The 21,014-nt window shown below is 40.1% G+C and overlaps 1 protein-coding gene across 1 annotated transcript in view; it reads left to right on the top strand.

Moving 5' to 3' along the window:
* Positions 1 to 21,014, top strand: part of Hsf5 (heat shock transcription factor 5) — a 43,074-nt gene that overhangs the window by 6,434 nt on the left and 15,626 nt on the right. Inside the window, exons 3-5 of the mRNA XM_021178390.2 lie at positions 8,459 to 8,556; positions 12,668 to 13,189; positions 15,144 to 15,318. Coding sequence (XP_021034049.1) covers positions 8,459 to 8,556; positions 12,668 to 13,189; positions 15,144 to 15,318 — 795 coding nt within the window. The remainder of the gene's footprint in view (positions 1 to 8,458; positions 8,557 to 12,667; positions 13,190 to 15,143; positions 15,319 to 21,014) is intronic.

The raw sequence follows: 21,014 nt of genomic DNA, 5'->3' as shown, positions 1-21,014 counted from the left end.
TATACAAAGCATAGAAAGGTTCATCTGTTCTTAAGGATTCTGAGAATCTGTTGCCACATAAAAGTGTATATATTCAGTGAAATGAAAATTCTGTGTCCTCCAAGTGTATTCTAGTTCTGAGGCTCAGCTCTGGCGCCTGCCCTGGAACTTTACTCTTATTCCACCTTTATTGCAATGTTTACTTCAATTCGTTTGTTTTCTTTTTTTAAGATTTATTTATTTATCATATGTAAGTACACTGTAGCTGTCTTCAGACACCCTAGAAGAGGGCATCAGGTCTCATTACAGGTGGTTGTGAGCCACCATGTGGTTACTGGGGATTTGAACTCAGGACCTTCGGAAGGGCAGTCAGTGCTCTTACCGACTGAGCCATGTCACCAGCCCCCTTCAGTTTGTTTTTAAGATATGTTTTTTATTTCACAAATGAGATTACCTCAGTCAAATCTTTTAGTATTTCAGTAATGAAGCTTCATAAGAACACATAGTCTTTGAATGGAGGAGACCTGCACTGTTCCTCAGATAGCTCAGGTCTCAGGATACAGGCTAGAACCTGGCAGCCGCAGCTGTGACTTCATCCAAGCTCGCTGAGGACAGCAGGCTGGTAGATCCCAGAACACTAGTGAATCTTTCCGTAGTTACCACTGCTTTTGCTGCTTAGAGGGAAATAGAGGGTTTTCAAATACTTTTTGCAAGATGCTATGCTTGCCTTTGCATTACATTCTGTTTTGTAGGAACACGGTGGCAGTGGTGCGTGCTTCCTCATGTGTGGCTCCAAGCTTGGCCAATGTTTGGACATCAAGACAAAGTTCACTCTCACTAACCATACAATCAAGTTAAAAAAATTGTAAAAATTCTCATAATGTTTTCAGTATGTTTGTAATTTTGTGTTGGGCGTCATTCATAACTATCTTTGGCTGTCTGTGGCCTGGGGCCATGGGTTAGACAAGCCTGCAGAGCGAGACAAGGGTCAAAGCTTTCGGAGAAGACCAGAAAGAGAAGGAAGGGACTTTTTCTTTTTTTTTTTTTATGAATTAAGGCCCTAGGAGGAACATTAATTTTTGTCAGTTTTGCAGACCTAGAGAGAACCTCTTTAAGGTCTTTGCCGAGCCTCCTAGGGAAGATTTGACAAAGGAAGCAAAAGGAATACACAGGAACTAAAAAAGAAGTTATCTCTCCTTTGCCATTTAAAAGCTGCAGACGTGGTGACTGCGCTGTGTGTGCTGACATCTAAGTATGGACTTCGCTATTACTCCTTACCTTTTACCTGATGCAAAAGTGCTCTGCTCTCGCTAAGCATCTAAGTAGCATCCCGTTGTGGATGTTTAGAGGTCAGCTTCCTTCTTTAGGCATGGAGCTGAGAATTCGGAGAGTAAAGATGAGGTCATGCCGGGCGTGGTGGCGCATGCCTTTAATCCCAGCACTCGGGAGGCAGAGGCAGGCAGATTTCTGAGTTCGAGGCCTGGTCTATAAAGTGAGTGCCAGGACAGCCAGGGCTACACAGAGAAACCCTGTCTCGAAAAACAAACAAACAAAAAAAAGATGAGGTTATTACTTGGCCTATTGGTAATGCTGAACTGAGAAATTATCTGATCTGAAGAGAACCCATTTTGCCCATTAGAAAAAAATTTAAACTTAGAGTCTTATATAGAAAATGATTAAGCTTTAATATTTTCCAGATTTGCAGCTACTTCTTTGAAGAAAAATAATCTTCTACTTTTAAAAATAATCTTTAAAAGTAGAAGATGGCTAAATTAATGTTTATAAGCTATCTATCTTAAATATAGCAACAAATAGGTTTTTGTTACTGATGAGTTTAATCCAATTTTTTTCTTTAAAAGATATTTACTTTTATTTACTTTTAAACAGTAGTTATGTTTAACAACTAGACCATATCCTGACTTTAGTAATGTACTTACTTATAAGCATGAATGAACTGGCTCTTACTTATCCACTGAATGTATAAATTTAATCTAGTATTTTAATAAATCACCATTCTGAGTTCTGAGGCCAGCCTGGTCTACAGAGTGAGTTCCAGGACAGCCAGGGCTACACAGAGAAACCCTGTCTCAAAAACAAAACAGAACACAAACTGATCATTAGAGCGACTTTTATATCTGCCCTCCTTTGAAGCACTAGTTTTCCTTGCCTTCCTTGTTCACATTTTTAAATTCATCATCTCAAAGACAAAATATTTGATCTGGTGTTAGTTGGCTCTCTCTATATTGAGGCAGAGTATCTCCACAGGTTAGCTAGCATAGCCCAGGGCATCTTCTGTGTCTGCCTCATGATGGTCTGGCTATTGTATGAGTGTCCACACTCTGGTCCTCACACTCGCGTTCAGACTGCCCTGCCCACTGAGACTTCTCTCCAGCCCCCAAAATGACATTTTTTTCTAGAAGAATTATTTATTTATTTTATGTAGGTAAATACACTGTCACTGTCTTCAGACACACCAGAAAAGGACATCAGATTCCATAAAGATGGCTGTAAGCCACCATGTGGTTGCTGGGAATTGAACTCAGAACCTCTGGAAGAGCAATCAGGGCTCTTAACCACTGAGCCATCTTTCCAGCTTCCAAAGTTACATTTTTAGGGTCAAAGTAGTAATTAACAAATTATAACTATTCTTAATCTCATTTTTAAATGAGTACTTACGTAGCAATTACTATGACCAGACACTATTTAAAGGACTTTCCAAATACTAATTCACTTAATTCTCAGACTTTCCTTATAATAAGATAGGGTTTTTTGTCATCTTATAGATGGGAAAGCTGAGGTACAACTAGTAAGTAGCAGACTGGCAGGAAGCCCAGCCGGCCTGAATGCTGTTTTTCCCGCCTATCTACCCTAGAAAAGAAGGCCTCTCCCTAGCCCCCTGTACCCCCACCAAGTGTATGTGTGTGGGGGATTTCTTTTGCTGCTCTTTTGTTTCTCTTTTAAGGGAATCCTGGTATTTCTCTGTGCCAGAATTAGCTCTTCTCATGGCGGGTATATAACAAAGAGGTTGATGGAGAGATCTGCCCTTATATTGCTGCTGGTGGCATTGAGGCTGCTCCAAGTTAATAGTTTATTCTATCCCAATCAAAAAAGCCAAACGGAGGCTCTAGGTAGTGTGGCTGCTTGTGCTTCAGTACCTTGTCCTCCCAGCAGAGTCCTCGATTATAATGGGCCCTTGGCAACATTCTATTGAAGTAGAATGAACTGGTTCTAGTCCCAGCTTTTCACTTAGTTGTCTAATAGGGCCTTTAGTGAGTTATCATTTTTCCCAATCTCTCATTCTATAAGGAAGCCATAACAGTTTGGGCCAGAAATGGAATAACCTGTGAACAGGTTTTGTAAAAATTGAAACACTACTTACATGTAAATGATAAAATATTTTAGCCAGTATGAAAGAACACATTTGTAATCTCAGCACTTGAGATGTAGAGGCAATAGGTTCAGGAGTTCAGGGCCAGCCTGGGCTATATGAGACCCTGTCTCAGAAAGCATCCGCATGCACACACACACACACACACACACGTACCCACACATGCATGCACGCACACTAAAATATTTTCAAAAATCAATCTTAAATGAGGCTAGTAACTAATAAAGACTAAATTTATATAAATATATGCTTTGGGGCCCAGGAAGATGGCCCAGAGTTGGTTTATAATTGTCTGGGCCTCCTGCTCCAAGGGACTTGAACCCAGTGCTTTGTACTGGCCTCTGTGGACTCCTGTAGGCCCACATACAAACCCACAGAGAGATAAATACATAATTAAAGTACAATCTTGAAATGCAAGATACAAAAAATATTTGTATATTTTTATTTAAAAATATCTTTTATTATTTAAAATTGCTTTTTAATTCATCCTTAGGCAAAAAAAAGTTAGCTATCATCATTCATTGTAGCTCTGGCTGGTCTGGAGCCCACAGAGGTCTGCCTGGGTCTGCCTCCCACGTGCTGGGATTAAAGGCACTCATTGTTTTTGTTTTGTTTTTGAGTTTTCTGTCACATCTATTGATTTTTATAAATCATTGATATGTATAGATTCACAGAGAATGGAAACAGAAATGCTATCTTTTGCAAAGCTCTCATTGTTTTTTAAAGGGCTTCTTGGGGTTGAGGCTGGGTTCTTGTTCAGTATTTGGATAGAGCCTAGGTCTCTGCACATGCTAGGTAAGTACTCTACCATTTATAACTTGCTTACATTCAAAAGTTTGGATTTTAAGGTTTTAACCTTACATGATGTAAAGAAACAAATATACAATATGGAGGAATGTATTTCCCAGTGTTTTGTTACTGTGCTCAGATACAACTTAGTGCACAGAAAAGAGGGACTTGTCTCCAGAAAGCTCTTCATCTCCCAGAAGAAGCAGAGCAAAACCATGCCATCTTTATAATAAAATGTACACACTCAAACGTTAACTCTCCCCCTGACACCTTACACTCGCCGTCACCGCTGTGCGGTCCTCAGACCTTCTCATCTCCCCAGTCCAGTCAAGCGTGCATCCATCCCTGCTTGTGAATCTGACTACTTGGATACCTCATAGAAGTTGAATTATGTAATATTTAATGTGTAAACTTGTCATTGTAAACTGTACACTTCATTGTCACTACATTCACGTCAGTCACTAACTCATCATCTCCAGAGTCAGCACCATACAAGTGGAACTGTACTAGCTAAGCAATGGCTTTCCTTTTTCCAGTCCTTGGCAATCACTGACTTTCTGTCTATGAATATTGAATACCTCATGTAGAGTCATATAATGGTTACCCTTTTGTTACTGGCATATTTAATTCATTATAATATCTTTTTAAAAAGATTTATTTACTGTATATCAGTACACTGTTGCTGTCTTCGAACACAACAGAGGAGGGCATCAGATCCTATTACAGATGGTTGTGAACCTCCATATAGTTGCTGGAATAGAACTCAGGACCTCTGGAGGAGCAGTCAGTGCTCTTAACCACTGAGCCATCTTTCCAGCCCCATTATAATATCTTAAAGGTCCTACTTTGTAATATGTGTCAAATTTCCCTTTTAAAGATGAATAATAATTACACATACAAGTACTAACATTTTGAAGGATTCTAGATTGCTTCCACTTTTTAAACTATTGCTACTCTGAACATGGATATATAGATTTTGTTTTGTTTGAGAAAGAATATTGCTGTGTGTTCCAGGTTGGCTTCAAACTCGAAGTCTTCCATCCTGAGTGTTGAGAGCCCAGCCTTTTATCACTATACTCAACTTACAAATAATTTTTTTTCAGGCCAGAGGGTGCTAACACATACCTTTAATCCCAAAACTCAGGAGGCAAAGGCAGGTGGATCTCATTGAGTTCGAGGCCAGTGTGGTCTACAGAGTGAGTTCCAGGATAATCCAGGCCCCATTAAGAAACCCTGCCTCAAAAACCAAAACAATTTTTAACAATTAAGAAAACCAAAAACAATTTTTTTTTTTACAGATTTCTACTTTCACTTATTTGAGTATACAGATACACTTCAACTTACGATGGAGTTATGGTAGCATGTTCTATAACCTAATCGTAAGTTGAAGGTTTACTAAAATTCACTTAATATGCCTAACATTCAGAATTTTCATGGTTGAATAGTAGGGCATGGTAGGGTATTGAATGCTAGGAGCTGGGGCTCACTGTTGGTGCCCAGCATCTCAGGGGTAATGAGCTGAGGAACAGATAAAGTTTCAACATGCAGTTTATACTGAATGCATATCACTTTTACACCACTGTAGAGCTGAAAGATTATAAAGCACTGTACCCCCAGGCGACTTTTTCTTCACCACAAATGAGATATTACAGCTTTATTTGCTATAGTAACTTGATCTTGAAATTAAATATATTATTAGAGCTACCATTTCTTTTGAGCATTTATGTGAGTGGGCATTTTATCACTATTAACACTGTGCTGTCCTGGAGTAGATTCAAGTCTGAAACATTGTATGTTTGGATGATTTCCATAGAATAAAGTACAGATGAGTTTGTTAGTAATTCTGGATTTTTATTACTGAGAAAAATTTAAATGTGTTCTACTCTTGTTTGCATATGACGTGAGTTCTAGTTTGTCATTTATACTTTTTCTTTTTAGCTTTTTTGTTTTGGTTTAGTTTTTTTTTCTTTTTTTGGTTGTTTGGGTTTTTTGTTTTGTTTTTTGTTTTTGGCTGTTTTGTTTTGTTTTGAGACAGGGGTTCTCTGTGTAGCCCTGACTGTCCCGGAACTCACTTTGTAGACCAGGCTGGCCTCGAACTCAGAAATCCTCCCAAGTTCTGGGATTAAAGGTATGTGCCACCATGCCTGGCTTATTCTTTTTCTTATACATGAAAACCGAATTCCTTAAGTGAGCACTGCCTTCAGGAAGACAAAGCAAGATCTTTATAGAGAAGGAGTGTCTGAGGACACAAGTTAGTTTTATAATGTTATTGCTTTCATAATGCACAGTACATTAATTTTTCATATACGTAGCACAAACTTGGATTTTGGCACCTCACTTTGCTTATACTGCATACTAGGCTAATTCCACAGTCTGCTCTTTTCATTGACTGTACGAAGTAAGGCTGCACCGGTAAGCAGGAGTCTGTGGCAAGTGTAACTTCACAGGTTCTCCTTGCATTCCATTTCTCATCTCTTACTGGACACCGACTAGCATTTATGGTTTGCTGTCTAATTACACACTAAAAGCAGTTAGCAACTCCATATTATAATGGCACTCTCTGGGGTATATTGTACTTTTATTCCTCTGACAAATTTATTTTAGAAAATAGTTTAACAGCTATTCAGAAAATGTAAACAGTGGAGTCCTGCTACTGAACCATCAGAGAAGTACAGAAGTACGTGGTGGTCCTTGCACAGTTTCATTTGTAATGAGGCATCGCTTTTCAGGACAAGGAAGGGAAGCCCAGCCGCTCTTGCCTAGGTCTTTGCTGCCACCAGAGGGCTAGGTCTTCCTTAGTAACAACCAGTTCCGACAGCCCGAAGATCCTCCACAGTGACTTGGATGCACTCTGTTTCCCAGCATACTTATTTTCTCAAGTTCAGTACAAAACGAGCCCACGGTAGACTATCCAGCCTTGTTACTGTTGGCAAATTTCTTACTATCTTTGAGTTTTAGTGTACTTACTTTTTAAACTAATGTTAATCTGATTGTCATTTGATATCAATACATACGAAGCATCCACCACTGTGCTCGAAACGTGGTAGGCATTCAACACACATCACCTTCCGTTTAACCCAAAGGTGTGATGATGAATGTAGCTGATGCTCATCCATTCTGTAGAGGCTTTCTCTGGAAGGAGCTCAGCGCACTAAGACTTGGCCTGTAAGTATAGCTGTTCCCCTGCAGAGTTTGATCTGTTCAAGGTGGCTTAACCATAAAGAAATGGAAAATATACTTTTGAGTTTTTTTTCTAATGCTACACAACATTTTTTCATTAAAATACTGGATTGCCCGTCATTACTATCCTAAGTGTTTTGTGCACAGTAGCTCATTATGGTCCTTGAAATAACCGCACCAGGTAGGTCCCTGTTTTAATAGAATGTAAACTTTGAGGCCTGCCTGAGGTAATTAACTATGTTCAGATGTATAAAATACTGAATTATGGAGCCAGGCTACAAAACCAGGCAGGCTGAAACTAGGACCCACATTCCTAACCATTTATCTAAATGGCAAAAAATGTTTTTGCATGTTTTTCAGTAGAAAACCATCGCATTGTTGAATGGTAGATTGGAGAGTATTTTTACTTATGTCTAAAGCCCTTCAACCTCCAAATAGTTGTTAAAATGATTGAAACGATTATTTGGGAACTATGAATATATTCTGCTGTTTTTAATGAAATGCAATTACTTTCAATAAGAATAAATATTTGGTTAGAAAAATAACAATATGTTTAAGTACTAAAGAATCAGTTACTGACTGGGGATGTAGCATAGCTGTGAGAGTACCTGCCTCCTATACATGGAGCCCTGGGCTTGATCCCCAGCCCTGTATGAAGTAGGCGCAGTAGCTCATGCCTGTAATCCTAGCCTTGAGCAGTGGAGACAGGAGGATCATGAATTCATGGCTGCCTTCAGCTGCCTGTGAGGTTTTGGTCAGCCTGGTTTGCATGAGACCCTGTCTCAAAACAACAAAAAAGAAATTATAAAGATAGACATAACCTTTTAAAAATTGATTACAGCAGTTATAGTACACACATTTGCAAACCTAGCTCAAGAGGGAGGGAGAGTGCTAAGTGGGTAACAGGCGCTCAAGGCTAGCCAGGGATACACACCAAGATCTTGTACGCTTATTACAGGCCAGAGTTTTCTAAAAGCAATTGAAAGCACCCAAGTGTGTGCACGTGTGTGTGTGTGTGTGTGTGTGTGTGTGTGTGTATGTACACATGTATACATGAAGGCAGCTCCCTCAGTGCTGTATCTTATTTGATTGATGGCTTGTTTGTGTTTGAATCTGTTCCAGCTGTGCTACAGTGCTGCTCTCCTTCCACCCACATGGATGCCCTCAGCAGCTGTGTCACTCCTACTGCCTCTTCCTATGCACACTGTAATTACTTCCAGGTAAGATTCCTGCACACACTGTGCTTCACAGCAATAGGAATCTGGCAGATTTTCAAAGTAGAAGCCAAAGATAGCTGGGTTTGCAGGCTTAGTTTTCTGAGTTCTAAGTGAAAGAAAAGAGGGTTCATGTAAATGATGCTTGAGTGTCATTCTGGCTGCCATGATCCAATATAGGAGCCATTCATTTCATGTGGTCTTTTGTTTCTGGGTTTTACTTTCCTTTTTTTTGAGGCAGGTGCAAGATCTTGCTATATAAACAAAACTGGTCTTGAACTCATGCTCCTTATGTCTCTGCCTTAGTGCTGGACCACAGGCATGTATACCACCACGCCCAGCCACACGAAGCCCTTTAACGTTAAATTCCTGAATAGGGATGCAGGCTCGTCATAGAGCACTTGCTTGCCATGCACAGAGCACTGGGTTTAGTCCCCAGTACTGAAAAAAATTAGGAAAATTCAAACTCTTTCCTTAGTCACTCTTCATGCCAGTTGTTCAGTAGTCTCGTGGTTTGTGGCCACAGAATTCTGCAGCAGAGAAATGCAATGTATCCATCACCACTGAAAACTATTTTGTATTATACTGTTCTGGGCTTTTTCAGGGTAAGTTGAATGTGCAAAATGAGTGTTTGACTGCTGTTCTTCTTCAGCCTTAGTATGCGTGTTGTAAACACTGTACTTCAAATATCTTGTCAACATTTCTAAGGAGATAACTGCTTTGATATAAATAGTTTATATTGATGCTTTTAGAATAAAAACAGGTACTTGGGAGGCATAGGCAGGTAGATCTCTGAGTTCAAAGCCATCCTGGTTTACAGAGTGAGTTACAGCCAGAGCTACACAGAGAGACCCTGCCTCAAAAACAAAACAAAAAAGATAGAAAGAAAACAGAGTGTATGCTATACATTTAGTGCTAGTGCTATAATTCTTAGAGTGTTTGCCCAGATAATAATTTGTGTGTGCATTGTGGTGTGTGTGCATTGTGGTGTGTGTGTGTGTGTGTGTGTGTGTGTGTGTGTGGCACTGGGGATTGAACCCAGGACCTCACATGTTAGACAAACACTAACACCAGCTCAAGAGAATATTTTACTAGTGGCATTAGGGCATTCCAAAAGACATTCCTTCTTATTTTTACTTTTTAAAATAGAGAACATGGGAAGTAGATAATCAGACATTGTTTGAAGAATGTAGAATCCAATAGAGGTGACTTAGCTAGCCTCTCTCTCTCTCTCTCTCTCTCTCTCTCTCTCTCTCTCTCTCTCTCTCTCTCTCTCCCTCCCTCCCTCCCTCCCTCCCTCCCTTCCTTCCTTCCTTCCTTCCTTCCTTCCTTCCTTCCTTCCTTCCTTCCTGACAAGGTCTCCTTCTATAGCCTATGCTCTTCTGGAATTCCTATGTAGCCCAGGCTCTCTTTGAACTCCTAAAAATCCTTCAGCATCCTGCATGCTGGGATTACAGATGGATGCCAGCAACCACATTTAGCTTAGTTGGCCATTTTTGGTGGCCAGTATTATCAGACTTGATACCTTAAGTCCATCTTCTCTAAAAGGATATACTTAAACCACAATGAAATGTTCTTGTTTGTAACTTTATTCTTTTATTTAGTTCATGCTTCAAATATACTGATGATGTTTATGTCTTATGTTAAAATTTTAAATATGTGTTATCTGAACATTTGTATAAACCCTTCTTACTGTACATGATGACAATACATGTTAATCTAAGAAAAATGGAAATAAGTATACATAAAATTAAAAAATGGGAAGACACAAAATGTTTAAGATTCCATTGATTTTTCAATATACTAAGTACCAGATGTAGTAATCCAAGCACTTGGGAGGCAGAGGCAGGTGAATCTCTGAGTTCAAGGCCAGCCTGGTCTACAAAGTGAGTTCTAGGACAGCCAGGGATACATAAGAAACACTATCTCAGAAAAAAAAAAATCTACGTGATACATTTAGTGGCATTGTTGACACCAGTGAGGGTATGCCTGAAAGGTCAATGTAGGACTGGTCAACAAGATGTCTCAGCAGGTAAAGGCACTTACCACCAAGTTAGACCTCATAAATTCAATCCTCGGGGCCCTCATAATAGAAGGAGATAAAAATAGACTCCTGCAAGTTGTCCTTCATCCTACACACACACACACACACACACACACACACACACACACACACTGGTGGCACTGGAAAACAGAGAGAGAGAGAGAGAGAGAGAGAGAGAGAGAGAGAGAGAGAGAGAGAGAGAGAGAGAATAAAATATTCTGGAGGGAAAAAGGTGGATCTGTTAAGAGCCAGCCATGACTAAGAGCAGAATCAGGCAAACCTAAGCTCAGACACAGGCTCTGCCAGTTATTTCAGCATCAGTTTCTAGCTAGGCATGGTTGGTTACATATTCTTGTGACTCCAACACCCAGAAGGTAGAGGCAGGCAGGTGGTTTCAAGTTTGAGAACAGCATGAGCTACGTAGTGAGTTTGAAGCTAGCTTGCGCTATGTATTGAGATCCTGTCTCAAAACAAAATACAAAGCAAACAAGCAAGCAAGCAAACAAACAAAAAACCAAATATGATTTTTAAAAAAAATATGTAGGAGCAGCTGATGGGTCACTGCAAGTTCGCTAACCTAAATTTGATTCCCAGAACCCATGTGAAGGGGAAAGACTTCATAGAGCTGTCCTCTGACTTTCACATGCATGGCATGGTACACATACCATCCGGCACAATAGTAGATAAATCAATTAGAAAGTAAAGCTTATCATTTTAAAGTGGAAATCACTGGGTTGAGGGTGAAGCTCAGTTGGCAGCGTCCTTGCTAGGGATGCATGAAACCCTGGTTTGGATTCTGAAGGACCTTATAAACATTATATGAGTCACGTGATTGTAATCTCAGTAATCCTAGAAATAGAAAGGTCAAAAGTTCAAGGCCATCCTCAGACGTATAGGATGTTCGAGGCCAGCTTTGGAGGTATGAGTCCTTTAAAAAAAAAAAATAAGGAGGGAGAGTATCACATCTCATAGGGCTTTTGAGAGGATTAAATGAAGCAATTTGTATAAAGCACTTAGCACATATTTAAACTCAAACGGTGATATTGACTATAGTAACTTGGTGCTTATCCTATCTGAGTTTACAGTATTTACTCTAAACATCTACACAATCCTTGGAGTATATCAGTATATTCAACAATGTCAACTCTTCCTATGTCTTATTTAACTACAGCTCTTTGACATTTTTTATTTATAATCTCAAATAATAAAGCACATATTGAATGTCTACTCTAGTTAAAGCATTATTTATAAGAACATACCTTTTTGAAAGTTTTTTGAAACAGGCTATGTAGCCCTGGCTGTCCTGAGACTGACTATGTAGATCTCTCTGGCCTTAAACTTATGATGATCCTCCTGTCTCTGCTTCCCAGAGCTGGGATTAGAGGTGTGTTCCTCCTTACTCTGCTAGGAGAAGATATCTTCAAGATAGAAATATAACAACTGTTCTGGTCTATTGCTTTATTATAATGGAGTCTCAGGAACCAAAGGACATTTGACATTCTATCCATCTCCCCCCAGGTCATTTGGGACAGAGTATTAGTGCCCCCCCCTGAATTTATAGAAGGACTGATGGACTTATGAGCATTCTGTGTTTAAAACCTCCTTATTCCCTAAATAGTGTATGATAAATAAAAGTGACATTTTGTTAGCCTTCATAGAAGATTGTAGTATGTAGATATTTTGTCAGCAAATTTGGGTACTATAGCCTTTTAACATATATTTTAATCCTGAGAACTAGCAGTCCAGGCCTGTCTGTACTAAACTCAACATGGTTGAGGTACGGTAGATATTAAAGAAATGTTACTAATAATACATTTGAAGCTACCACTGCTGAAAAGCAAGTTAGCCTTTTGGTTTTCTCTGTTTCTTTTTGTGATGTTGGTAACTGAAGCTAGGACCTGAGTGTGCTGGGCATTGCTCTATCATTGAGCAACATTCCTAGCTCCACTCTCAGGCTTTTGTTAGTAAGCTCAACTTTACTGTATTTAGCATTCATGAACTTAAATGTTACTACTTTCCTCCTTAATTTTATACTTGATTTTATCCAAACAGTACTATTTTCTCTTTTCCCAGAATCCTCCAATGCAATCTTCCTATCCAGTTGAATTTCTGCCTTCTAATTGGCCTTGCAGTGCTACTGATGAAAATAAAAAGACAGAAGTAAATCTAGAGGCTGTCTTTCAGATAGTAGATGAGTTGCACTCCTCCCCTAAGCTGGAGATGGTAAAGGTGGAGCCTGTTGAGACTCAGTGTCCGTCATCTCAGGCTAACAGAGGCCAGCATATCTTACCCAATGCAAACAGCAGCAACCCATCTTCCACCAGTCAGGCTAGCCAGCTGGAGCCACTCACTCCTGTAGGCTCAGATATTACGTCTTTTGTGGTTGGAACAGAACAAGCAATTACCTGCTCTCTACCACAGTCGCCTGAGTATATCTATACCATCCACACAGCTCAACCTTTGGAAAATAGCACAATGCAGGAATCTGCAACCATCCAACAAACTCATGTCAAACTGAAGGAGCAGCTAAATCATAACCCATCTCCGTCTTCAGTAGTATTTGTGCAGGAAGGGCTACCATTCAGCACACAGCAGGTAAGAGCACAAACAAGAATACTAACTAAGCCCACAGCATACATTGGTTTTTTTTTTTTTTTTTGCTAAAGATGTTAGTGAAGAGTTTTTCTAGATGTTATTTGGGTTCAATGTCAGTTCATTGTGGTTTCTAAAGGGATCATGTCCCAGTAGTTAAGCAAAAAAAAAAAAAGAAAAAAAGAAAAAGAAAACCCTCAGAAGTTTCTTTAACCCCAGCCATTCTCCAACTGTGGTATAGTCTGAAATGAGCCTCTAGAGAGGCAAATTGATTGACTAAGGTCTAAATACTATTTTTAGGCTGGTGGCACATGCCTATATTCTAGCACTTAAGAGATGGAAGCAGGAGGATTGCTGAGAGTCTGAGGACAGGCTGAGCTATATATAGTGAGTTCAAGGCCAGCCTGGGAACTGAACCTAGGTCCTCTGCAAGACCAGCAGTGCTTTCAACTGCTGAGCCTTCTCTCTAGCCCCAATTTCTTACTTTTTTTTTTATAACATCACAAAAGGCTATTGATGACTTTACTGGGTTCATATTTCTTACTAATCTTGCATTACTAATCAAACAAAAACTAGTTAATGAAAAGTGCATCCAAAGTAACCCCGCCCTTGGGATGCTGAGGAGGGAGGTGTGCCACCTGGGTGATGGCGTGATACTCAACCCAAGAAAATAAGAAAAATCTATAATTACTGTATACACGCCAGCGTAGCCCTGCAGTCCATGTTGACCTGGAATTCACAGTTTAGCCAGGAATAACTTGGACCTGTGTATCCTCCTCCTCCTCCTCCCTCTCAGGTAATGGAATAATAGGCATATGCCATCATACCCGATTCATTTTGTTTGCTGTATAGGGTATTGTTGTATGTAGTTCTTTTAATAATATTTATATGTATATAATATTTAAATATGAAGATTTTTATTTTATTTTCTCTCTCTGATTTTGGTGGAGGGTCGTGGTGGGTGATGGTACTACCGGGATGGAATACAGATCTTTGCTCCTTCTGGTTAAGCTATTGTATTTGGATACGCTAAAAGATATGCCCAGCTGATATAATTTCACCACCTAGGCAAGCATTGTACCACTGGGTTATACCCCTATCCTAAATGCATTTAGATTTCTGTCAATTCATTGTCCTTTTTGAGACCATTAAAATATGTGTTATGATGATATACTTTCAGTAAAGGTAGCCTCATTTTAAGCATTCCTATAGAAATAAAAGCTTTGGTGTCTTCATAATCATATGCAAACTACTGGATTGCATGTCTTAAACTGCATATACACCATGGTTTCTTTAATATACTTGACTATTGTAGCTCATTTTGAAAGCTGAATTTTAACTTTTAGCTTTATTTCATAATGTAGTTATGTTTTAAATAAACTTATAAAGAATATCATGGCAGAAGCTTGTTATTTTGACCAAGGGTTTTAACATTCCAAAGAACATTTTGGAACCAAAGAAACTCTAAACGAGGATGGATAGAGATTTTATAGAGAATCAGGTATATGTGATTTTGATAATGTATTCAGTACAGAATACAAAACTAGAAAAATAGTATTCCCCACTGACACCTGCCTATCTGTGACATCCCAGTGTCAACTAGTAAGGGTGTCAGCTTAAACATCCTTCTACAGTGAAAGGATACATAGTGGCTTTCACCAATTGTGTTTAAATGTCTTACTATATTGTAAGTCATTAAAAGCATACAGCCTCATGGTATGCTCATCAGTAAATATTTTAGCTTCATGTGCATTTCAAAGGCTTAAGAATCTGGGAAACCTATGTCTTACTCTTGAATATGGGTAGGTCAACAGTATCAAGGGTAATGACCTTCACAAGCAGGAAAACATGCTTGTGGGATCCTGTCCTTTAATAGGATGTCTTTGATAATATATATTAACCTTTAGTAGGTATCTGGAGGTAAGTGTAAGAATAATAAGTGTGTTTAATATTTTAGGTGGATAGCAGTATAAAATGCCAGACCAATTCCTCGGAGAATATCTTGCCTTCAGAACAAATGGGATTCCTTATTTCAGAAATGGGGCCTGCTAACAAGTCTACTAAAGACACAGGTTTATCCACTCCAGCCAGATACAGAGAGCGAAGGAGCAACTCGCAAGGAAAGTCCCCCGGTAAGGATGAAATCGTTTTATGCTCTAGAATGTATAGCTCTAAAATGCTAGGAACTGAACCTCGGAATGTAATTCATATATGAATGATATTTTTATGTATCTTTAGTATTTATAGTCATATTATGTCTCTCGTGTTGTTTTATATAATTGTAGTTTAAACTAGTATTCTTAGCTACCTTTGAAATGCATATAAAATAGTTGTTTTCCTAACAGTGCATATAAGAACATGAGGTTTCAGAGGACTTGGGGAGACGACTCAGCAAGGAAAAGTGCTCACTGCTCAAGTGTGAGGGTCTGAGCTCCACTCTCTGTTCAGTTGGGGTGTTTGTTTGTTTGTTTGTTTGTTTTTTCCTCAAGTAGGGGTTATTATTTGCTAAAGTTTCTGAGACTGGCTGGGCCTTGGGTGCCTTCTTGGTGCTTAGAGCACAGGAACAAGAGGCTAGTTACTAGGGGCACAGGTCAGGGTTCTGAAGCCACATTCCTATTGTGAGGAGCTGGGGTAGGTGTCTCTGTATTTTTAACTCCTCCTCTCTCCCCACGTGAATATTCAGCATTGCCAAAGATCTGGAGAGAGTGCTCAGGGGCGGTCACAGTGGTACACACCATACTCTCAGCACTTGGGAGATGGAGACATTGTGATTTTGAGGCCAGTCTGGGCTACAAATGAGATCCTGCCTCAAAAACCTTGAAAGAACACAAAAATGGTGCTCGGACTGAACCTCTTCCTCCAAAATATCTTTTGACTAACGCTGTCTTGTGAGTTTACGTGGTCATGCTTAGTTAGCTCAAATCAGCACCTCCGGGACTATGAAGGTTAGTCCTCTCAAATCAGCACCTCCTGGACTATGAAGGTTAGTCCTCTCAAATCAGCACCTCCTGGGACTATGAAGATTAGTCCTCTGGGAGGGGGCTTTAAGGTCAGATCCAGCTCAGATCCTCCAAGTCCTGGGTCCTTAGTGCCCGGTGTCTACAGTAATAGGATAGGGCCTTGCCTTCAACCTCTGGGAGGCAACCAAAGGCAACAGAAAGAGCCTGTATTATTTTGGGAGTCTAGTGGACTCCCCTGACCAACAGCTTCTCTGCCTGCCACTTCCTTCTTTCTTAACTCCACAATTAGTCCTCTGTTTCACTAGACAGCTTTGCTTCTCCTTCCATGTCCTCTATATGTAGGTGATTTTATGTATCTACGTAAAATCTGGGACTCACAAACAAGAGAGAACATGATATTTGTCTTTCTGAGACTGCCTTAATCGGCTTAGCATGATTACCTCCAGTTGCATTTGTTTTCCAGCAAACAACGTAACTTCAGTCTATCTTGAAGGAAGTGTTGGAGACTGAACCTAGAGCATTATATTATGCATGCCAAGTTTGTACACCACCACAGCTGCCAACAATGCCCTAACTTTGCTCTTTTTTATGGATAAAAAATTCCATTATGAATATAAGTCACATTTCTCCTCATCAGTTTGATAGTTTTTGTTGCCTGCTTCTCATCAGAAGAGTTGGAAAGATTACTGTGGGAGCTGAACAGTCGCATACTTTGGAGAACAGGTTTTCTAATTCTTTAGCATTTTAATCTTTTTTTTTAATTGTCATATACATTTGTGCATAGTAATGGGTTTCATAATCTTAAAAAAAAAAAGATAACCTGCATTCTTACCTTTCCTCATCCCTGTTGAGAGTTAAAGCAACCAGAGATCTCATTTAGATCATTTGAATCCTGAACATGGTGTTTGATGTCTGACTTGTTCATCCTCTCCCCTTAGCCTAATGGTAACCTATATTGGGGTCATGTGAAAGACTGTATTAGATTGGAAGAGAACACCTGTAATTGGACTTGATTGGATTATTTCTCTAAAGTTTTTATTTTTTTACTTTTCAAAATCTTATAATAAACATGTTCTTTACTGAGATTTTGTTTATGAATAAAGGGATTATTGAAGTAAGTGCTGATCTAAGAAAAAGGTACTTGACAATATGTGGGTGCCCTTTCTAAGACTTTATTTTTACATTTAAAAGATGTATTTTATGTGGTTGGGTTCCTTGCTTGAATGTGCATGTGTGTACCATTTCATGCCTGATGCTTGCAGAGGCCAGAAGAGGATGTTCAATTTCACTGGAACTGGAGTTACAGAGAGCTGTGAGCTCACGTGGGTGCTGGGAATTGAACCCTGGTCTTCTGGAAGAGCAGCCAGTGCTCTTAAACATTAAGCCAGCTCTCCTTCCCAAGACTTTATTTTAAATTATGTGCTAAATTATGTGCATGTGTGGATGACTTTGTTTGTGCATGAGTGCAGTGCTTATGGAGATCAGAAAAGGGCATTAGATTCCCTCAACCTGGAGTTACAGGTGGGTGTTAACTACCTGACTTGGGTCCAATCTTAACTGCTGAGTCATATCTCCAGCCTCTGGCCCTTTGTGAAATCACTTTCTACTACTTCTCAAGATTGGGATCCTGAAGCAGTTGGATACGTGGTCGAAACAACTGAACCCTGATCTGTCAACCATTGACAAAGAAATATTCCCTTCAAGGCAATAGCTAGTTGATAGAATGCTTACCTAACAGGTATGAAGCCTTGTAGATTTGATCTCCAACACTGTGTAAACAAGACATGGTATTGTGAGTTTATAATTCCAGTTCTCTAGAAGTAGTTAGAGACAGGAGGATCAGGAGTTCAGCTAAAGAAAACTCAGCTTGGGTTAAAGGAAACCCTGTTGCAATAAGAAAACGAAGAAAAGAGATGCTCCCTTGTCTCTCCTGCATATTGAGAGATGCTCCCTTGTCTCTCCTGCATATTGAGAGATGCTCCCTTGTCTCTTTCCTTGCTTATTGAGAGATGCTCCCTTGTCTCTCCTGCATATTGAGAGATGCTCCCTTGTCTCTTTCCTGCATATTGAGAGATGCTCCCTTGTCTCTCCTTGCATATTGAGAGATGCTCCCTTGTCTCTTTCCTTGCTTATTGAGAGATGCTCCCTTGTCTCTCCTGCATATTGAGAGATGCTCCCTTGTCTCTTTCCTGCATATTGAGAGATGCTCCCTTGTCTCTTTCCTACATATTGAGAGATGCTCCCTTGTCTCTTTCCTTGCATATTGAGAGATGCTCCCTTGTCTCTCCTTGCATATTGAGAGATGCTCCCTTGTCTCTCCTGCATATTGAGAGATGCTCCCTTGTCTCTTTCCTGCATATTGAGAGATGCTCCCTTGTCTCTTTCCTTGCATATTGAGAGATGCTCCCTTGTCTCTTTCCTTGCATATTGAGAGATGCTCCCTTGTCTCTTTCCTTGCATATTGAGAGATGCTCCCTTGTCTCTTTCCTTGCATATTGAGAGATGCTCCCTTGTCTCTTTCCTTGCATATTGAGAGATGCTCCCTTGTCTCTCCTGCATATTGAGAGATGCTCCCTTGTCTCTTTCCTTACATATTGAGAGATGCTCCCTTGTCTCTTTCCTTGCTTATTGAGAGATGCTCCCTTGTCTCTTTCCTTGCTTATTGAGAGATGCTCCCTTGTCTCTCCTGCATATTGAGAGATGCTCCCTTGTCTCTTTCCTTGCATATTGAGAGATGCTCCCTTGTCTCTTTCCTTGCATATTGAGAGATGCTCCCTTGTCTCTTTCCTTGCATATTGAGAGATGCTCCCTTGTCTCTTTCCTTGCTTATTGAGAGATGCTCCCTTGTCTCTCCTGCATATTGAGAGATGCTCCCTTGTCTCTTTCCTTGCATATTGAGAGATGCTCCCTTGTCTCTTTCCTTGCATATTGAGAGATGCTCCCTTGTCTCTTTCCTTGCATATTGAGAGATGCTCCCTTGTCTCTTTCCTTGCATATTGAGAGATGCTCCCTTGTCTCTTTCCTTGCATATTGAGAGATGCTCCCTTGTCTCTTTCCTTGCATATTGAGAGATGCTCCCTTGTCTCTCTCCTTGCATATTGAGAGATGCTCCCTTGTCTCTTTCCTTGCATATTGAGAGATGCTCCCTTGTCTCTCCTTGCATATTGAGAGATGCTCCCTTGTCTCTCCTGCATATTGAGAGATGCTTCCTTGTCTCTCCTGCATATTGAGAGATGCTCCCTTGTCTCTCCTTGCATATTGAGAGATGCTCCCTTGTCTCTTTCCTTGCTTATTGAGAGATGCTCCCTTGTCTCTCCTGCATATTGAGAGATGCTCCCTTGTCTCTCCTTGCATATTGAGAGATGCTCCCTTGTCTCTTTCCTTGCTTATTGAGAGATGCTCCCTTGTCTCTTTCCTTGCATATTGAGAGATGCTCCCTTGTCTCTCCTGCATATTGAGAGATGCTCCCTTGTCTCTTTCCTTGCATATTGAGAGATGCTCCCTTGTCTCTTTCCTTGCATATTGAGAGATGCTCCCTTGTCTCTTTCCTTGCATATTGAGAGATGCTCCCTTGTCTCTTTCCTTGCATATTGAGAGATGCTCCCTTGTCTCTCCTGCATATTGAGAGATGCTCCCTTGTCTCTCCTTGCATATTGAGAGATGCTCCCTTGTCTCTCTCCTTGCATATTGAGAGATGCTCCCTTGTCTCTCCTTGCATATTGAGAGATGCTCCCTTGTCTCTCCTGCATATTGAGAGATGCTCCCTTGTCTCTTTCCTGCATATTGAGAGATGCTCCCTTGTCTCTTTCCTTGCATATTGAGAGATGCTCCCTTGTCTCTTTCCTTGCATATTGAGAGATGCTCCCTTGTCTCTTTCCTTGCATATTGAGAGATGCTCCCTTGTCTCTTTCCTTGCATATTGAGTGCTTTTATCCTATTCTCTCATCTCTTCTTCAGGGATTTGCTAAATGCAAGGAATAACTCAACACAATGTAGATCCTGTTAGCCTTTTCCTCTGTGGTTGTGTGCTTATTTGCTTTGTGGTTTATTTTCTAGGGCATTACCAGTAGTGATTTTATCAAAGTTTTGGTGTGGTTAGATTTTCTATTGCTGACAGTTGTAGTTCATTATAAAAAGAACTCAGGGCAGGAACTCAAGCAGAGACCATAGAGGAAGGCTGCTTACTGGCTTGCCCCTCCTGGCTTGTTTAACCTGTTTCCTTATATCATGGAAACCATACTGCCCAGAAGTGGCCCCACCCACGATGATCTGGGCCCTCTGACCTCAATCATTAATTTTAAAAATGCCCTGTAGTCTTGCTTTGGAACAATCTGACAAGGTATTTTCTCAATTAATGTTCCTTTTCCCAGATCACTCTAGCTAGTGTCAAGTTGAAAGAAAACTAACCAGGATGAATGAGTAGCAAAGTTCATAACATTGTAGCCTGCTGTATCCTAACTACCTACTTAGTAGCTAGTGTTGCCATTTTGCTATGTGTGGTTTGTTTTGGGTACTGGCTATTTAATTCAAGTATGACTACCTAATGCTTACGTTCTTTTCAGTAAACTATACCTCCATTGACATATTTTAATTTGGATTGTATCAGTACCCCACTTCTAGATTCCAAATCCATATTAGGACATAAATTAGACTACAGGAATTATATAAATAAGAATTATAACACATAAAACAGAAACAGAGGCTGGAGTCCTAGCTCAGTGGTAGAGCCTTTGGCTAGCATGCATGAGACTTTGAGTTTAATCCTCAACATCCCAAAACAGACAAAAAGTAGAGATTTAACAACTTTTCCCTTCAGACCAGTCTGAGTGTAAGTCACCTGAAGCTGCTGTGGCCGTGACTTGTTTCTG

This window comes from Mus caroli, unplaced genomic scaffold (genome assembly GCF_978045245.1).
Source record: "Mus caroli unplaced genomic scaffold, Mus_caroli_1 scaffold_13, whole genome shotgun sequence".
NCBI classification, from domain to species: Eukaryota; Metazoa; Chordata; class Mammalia; order Rodentia; family Muridae; genus Mus; species Mus caroli.
The sequence above is the reverse complement of the archived record's forward strand: the minus strand, read 5'-3'. Positions and strand labels throughout refer to the sequence as shown.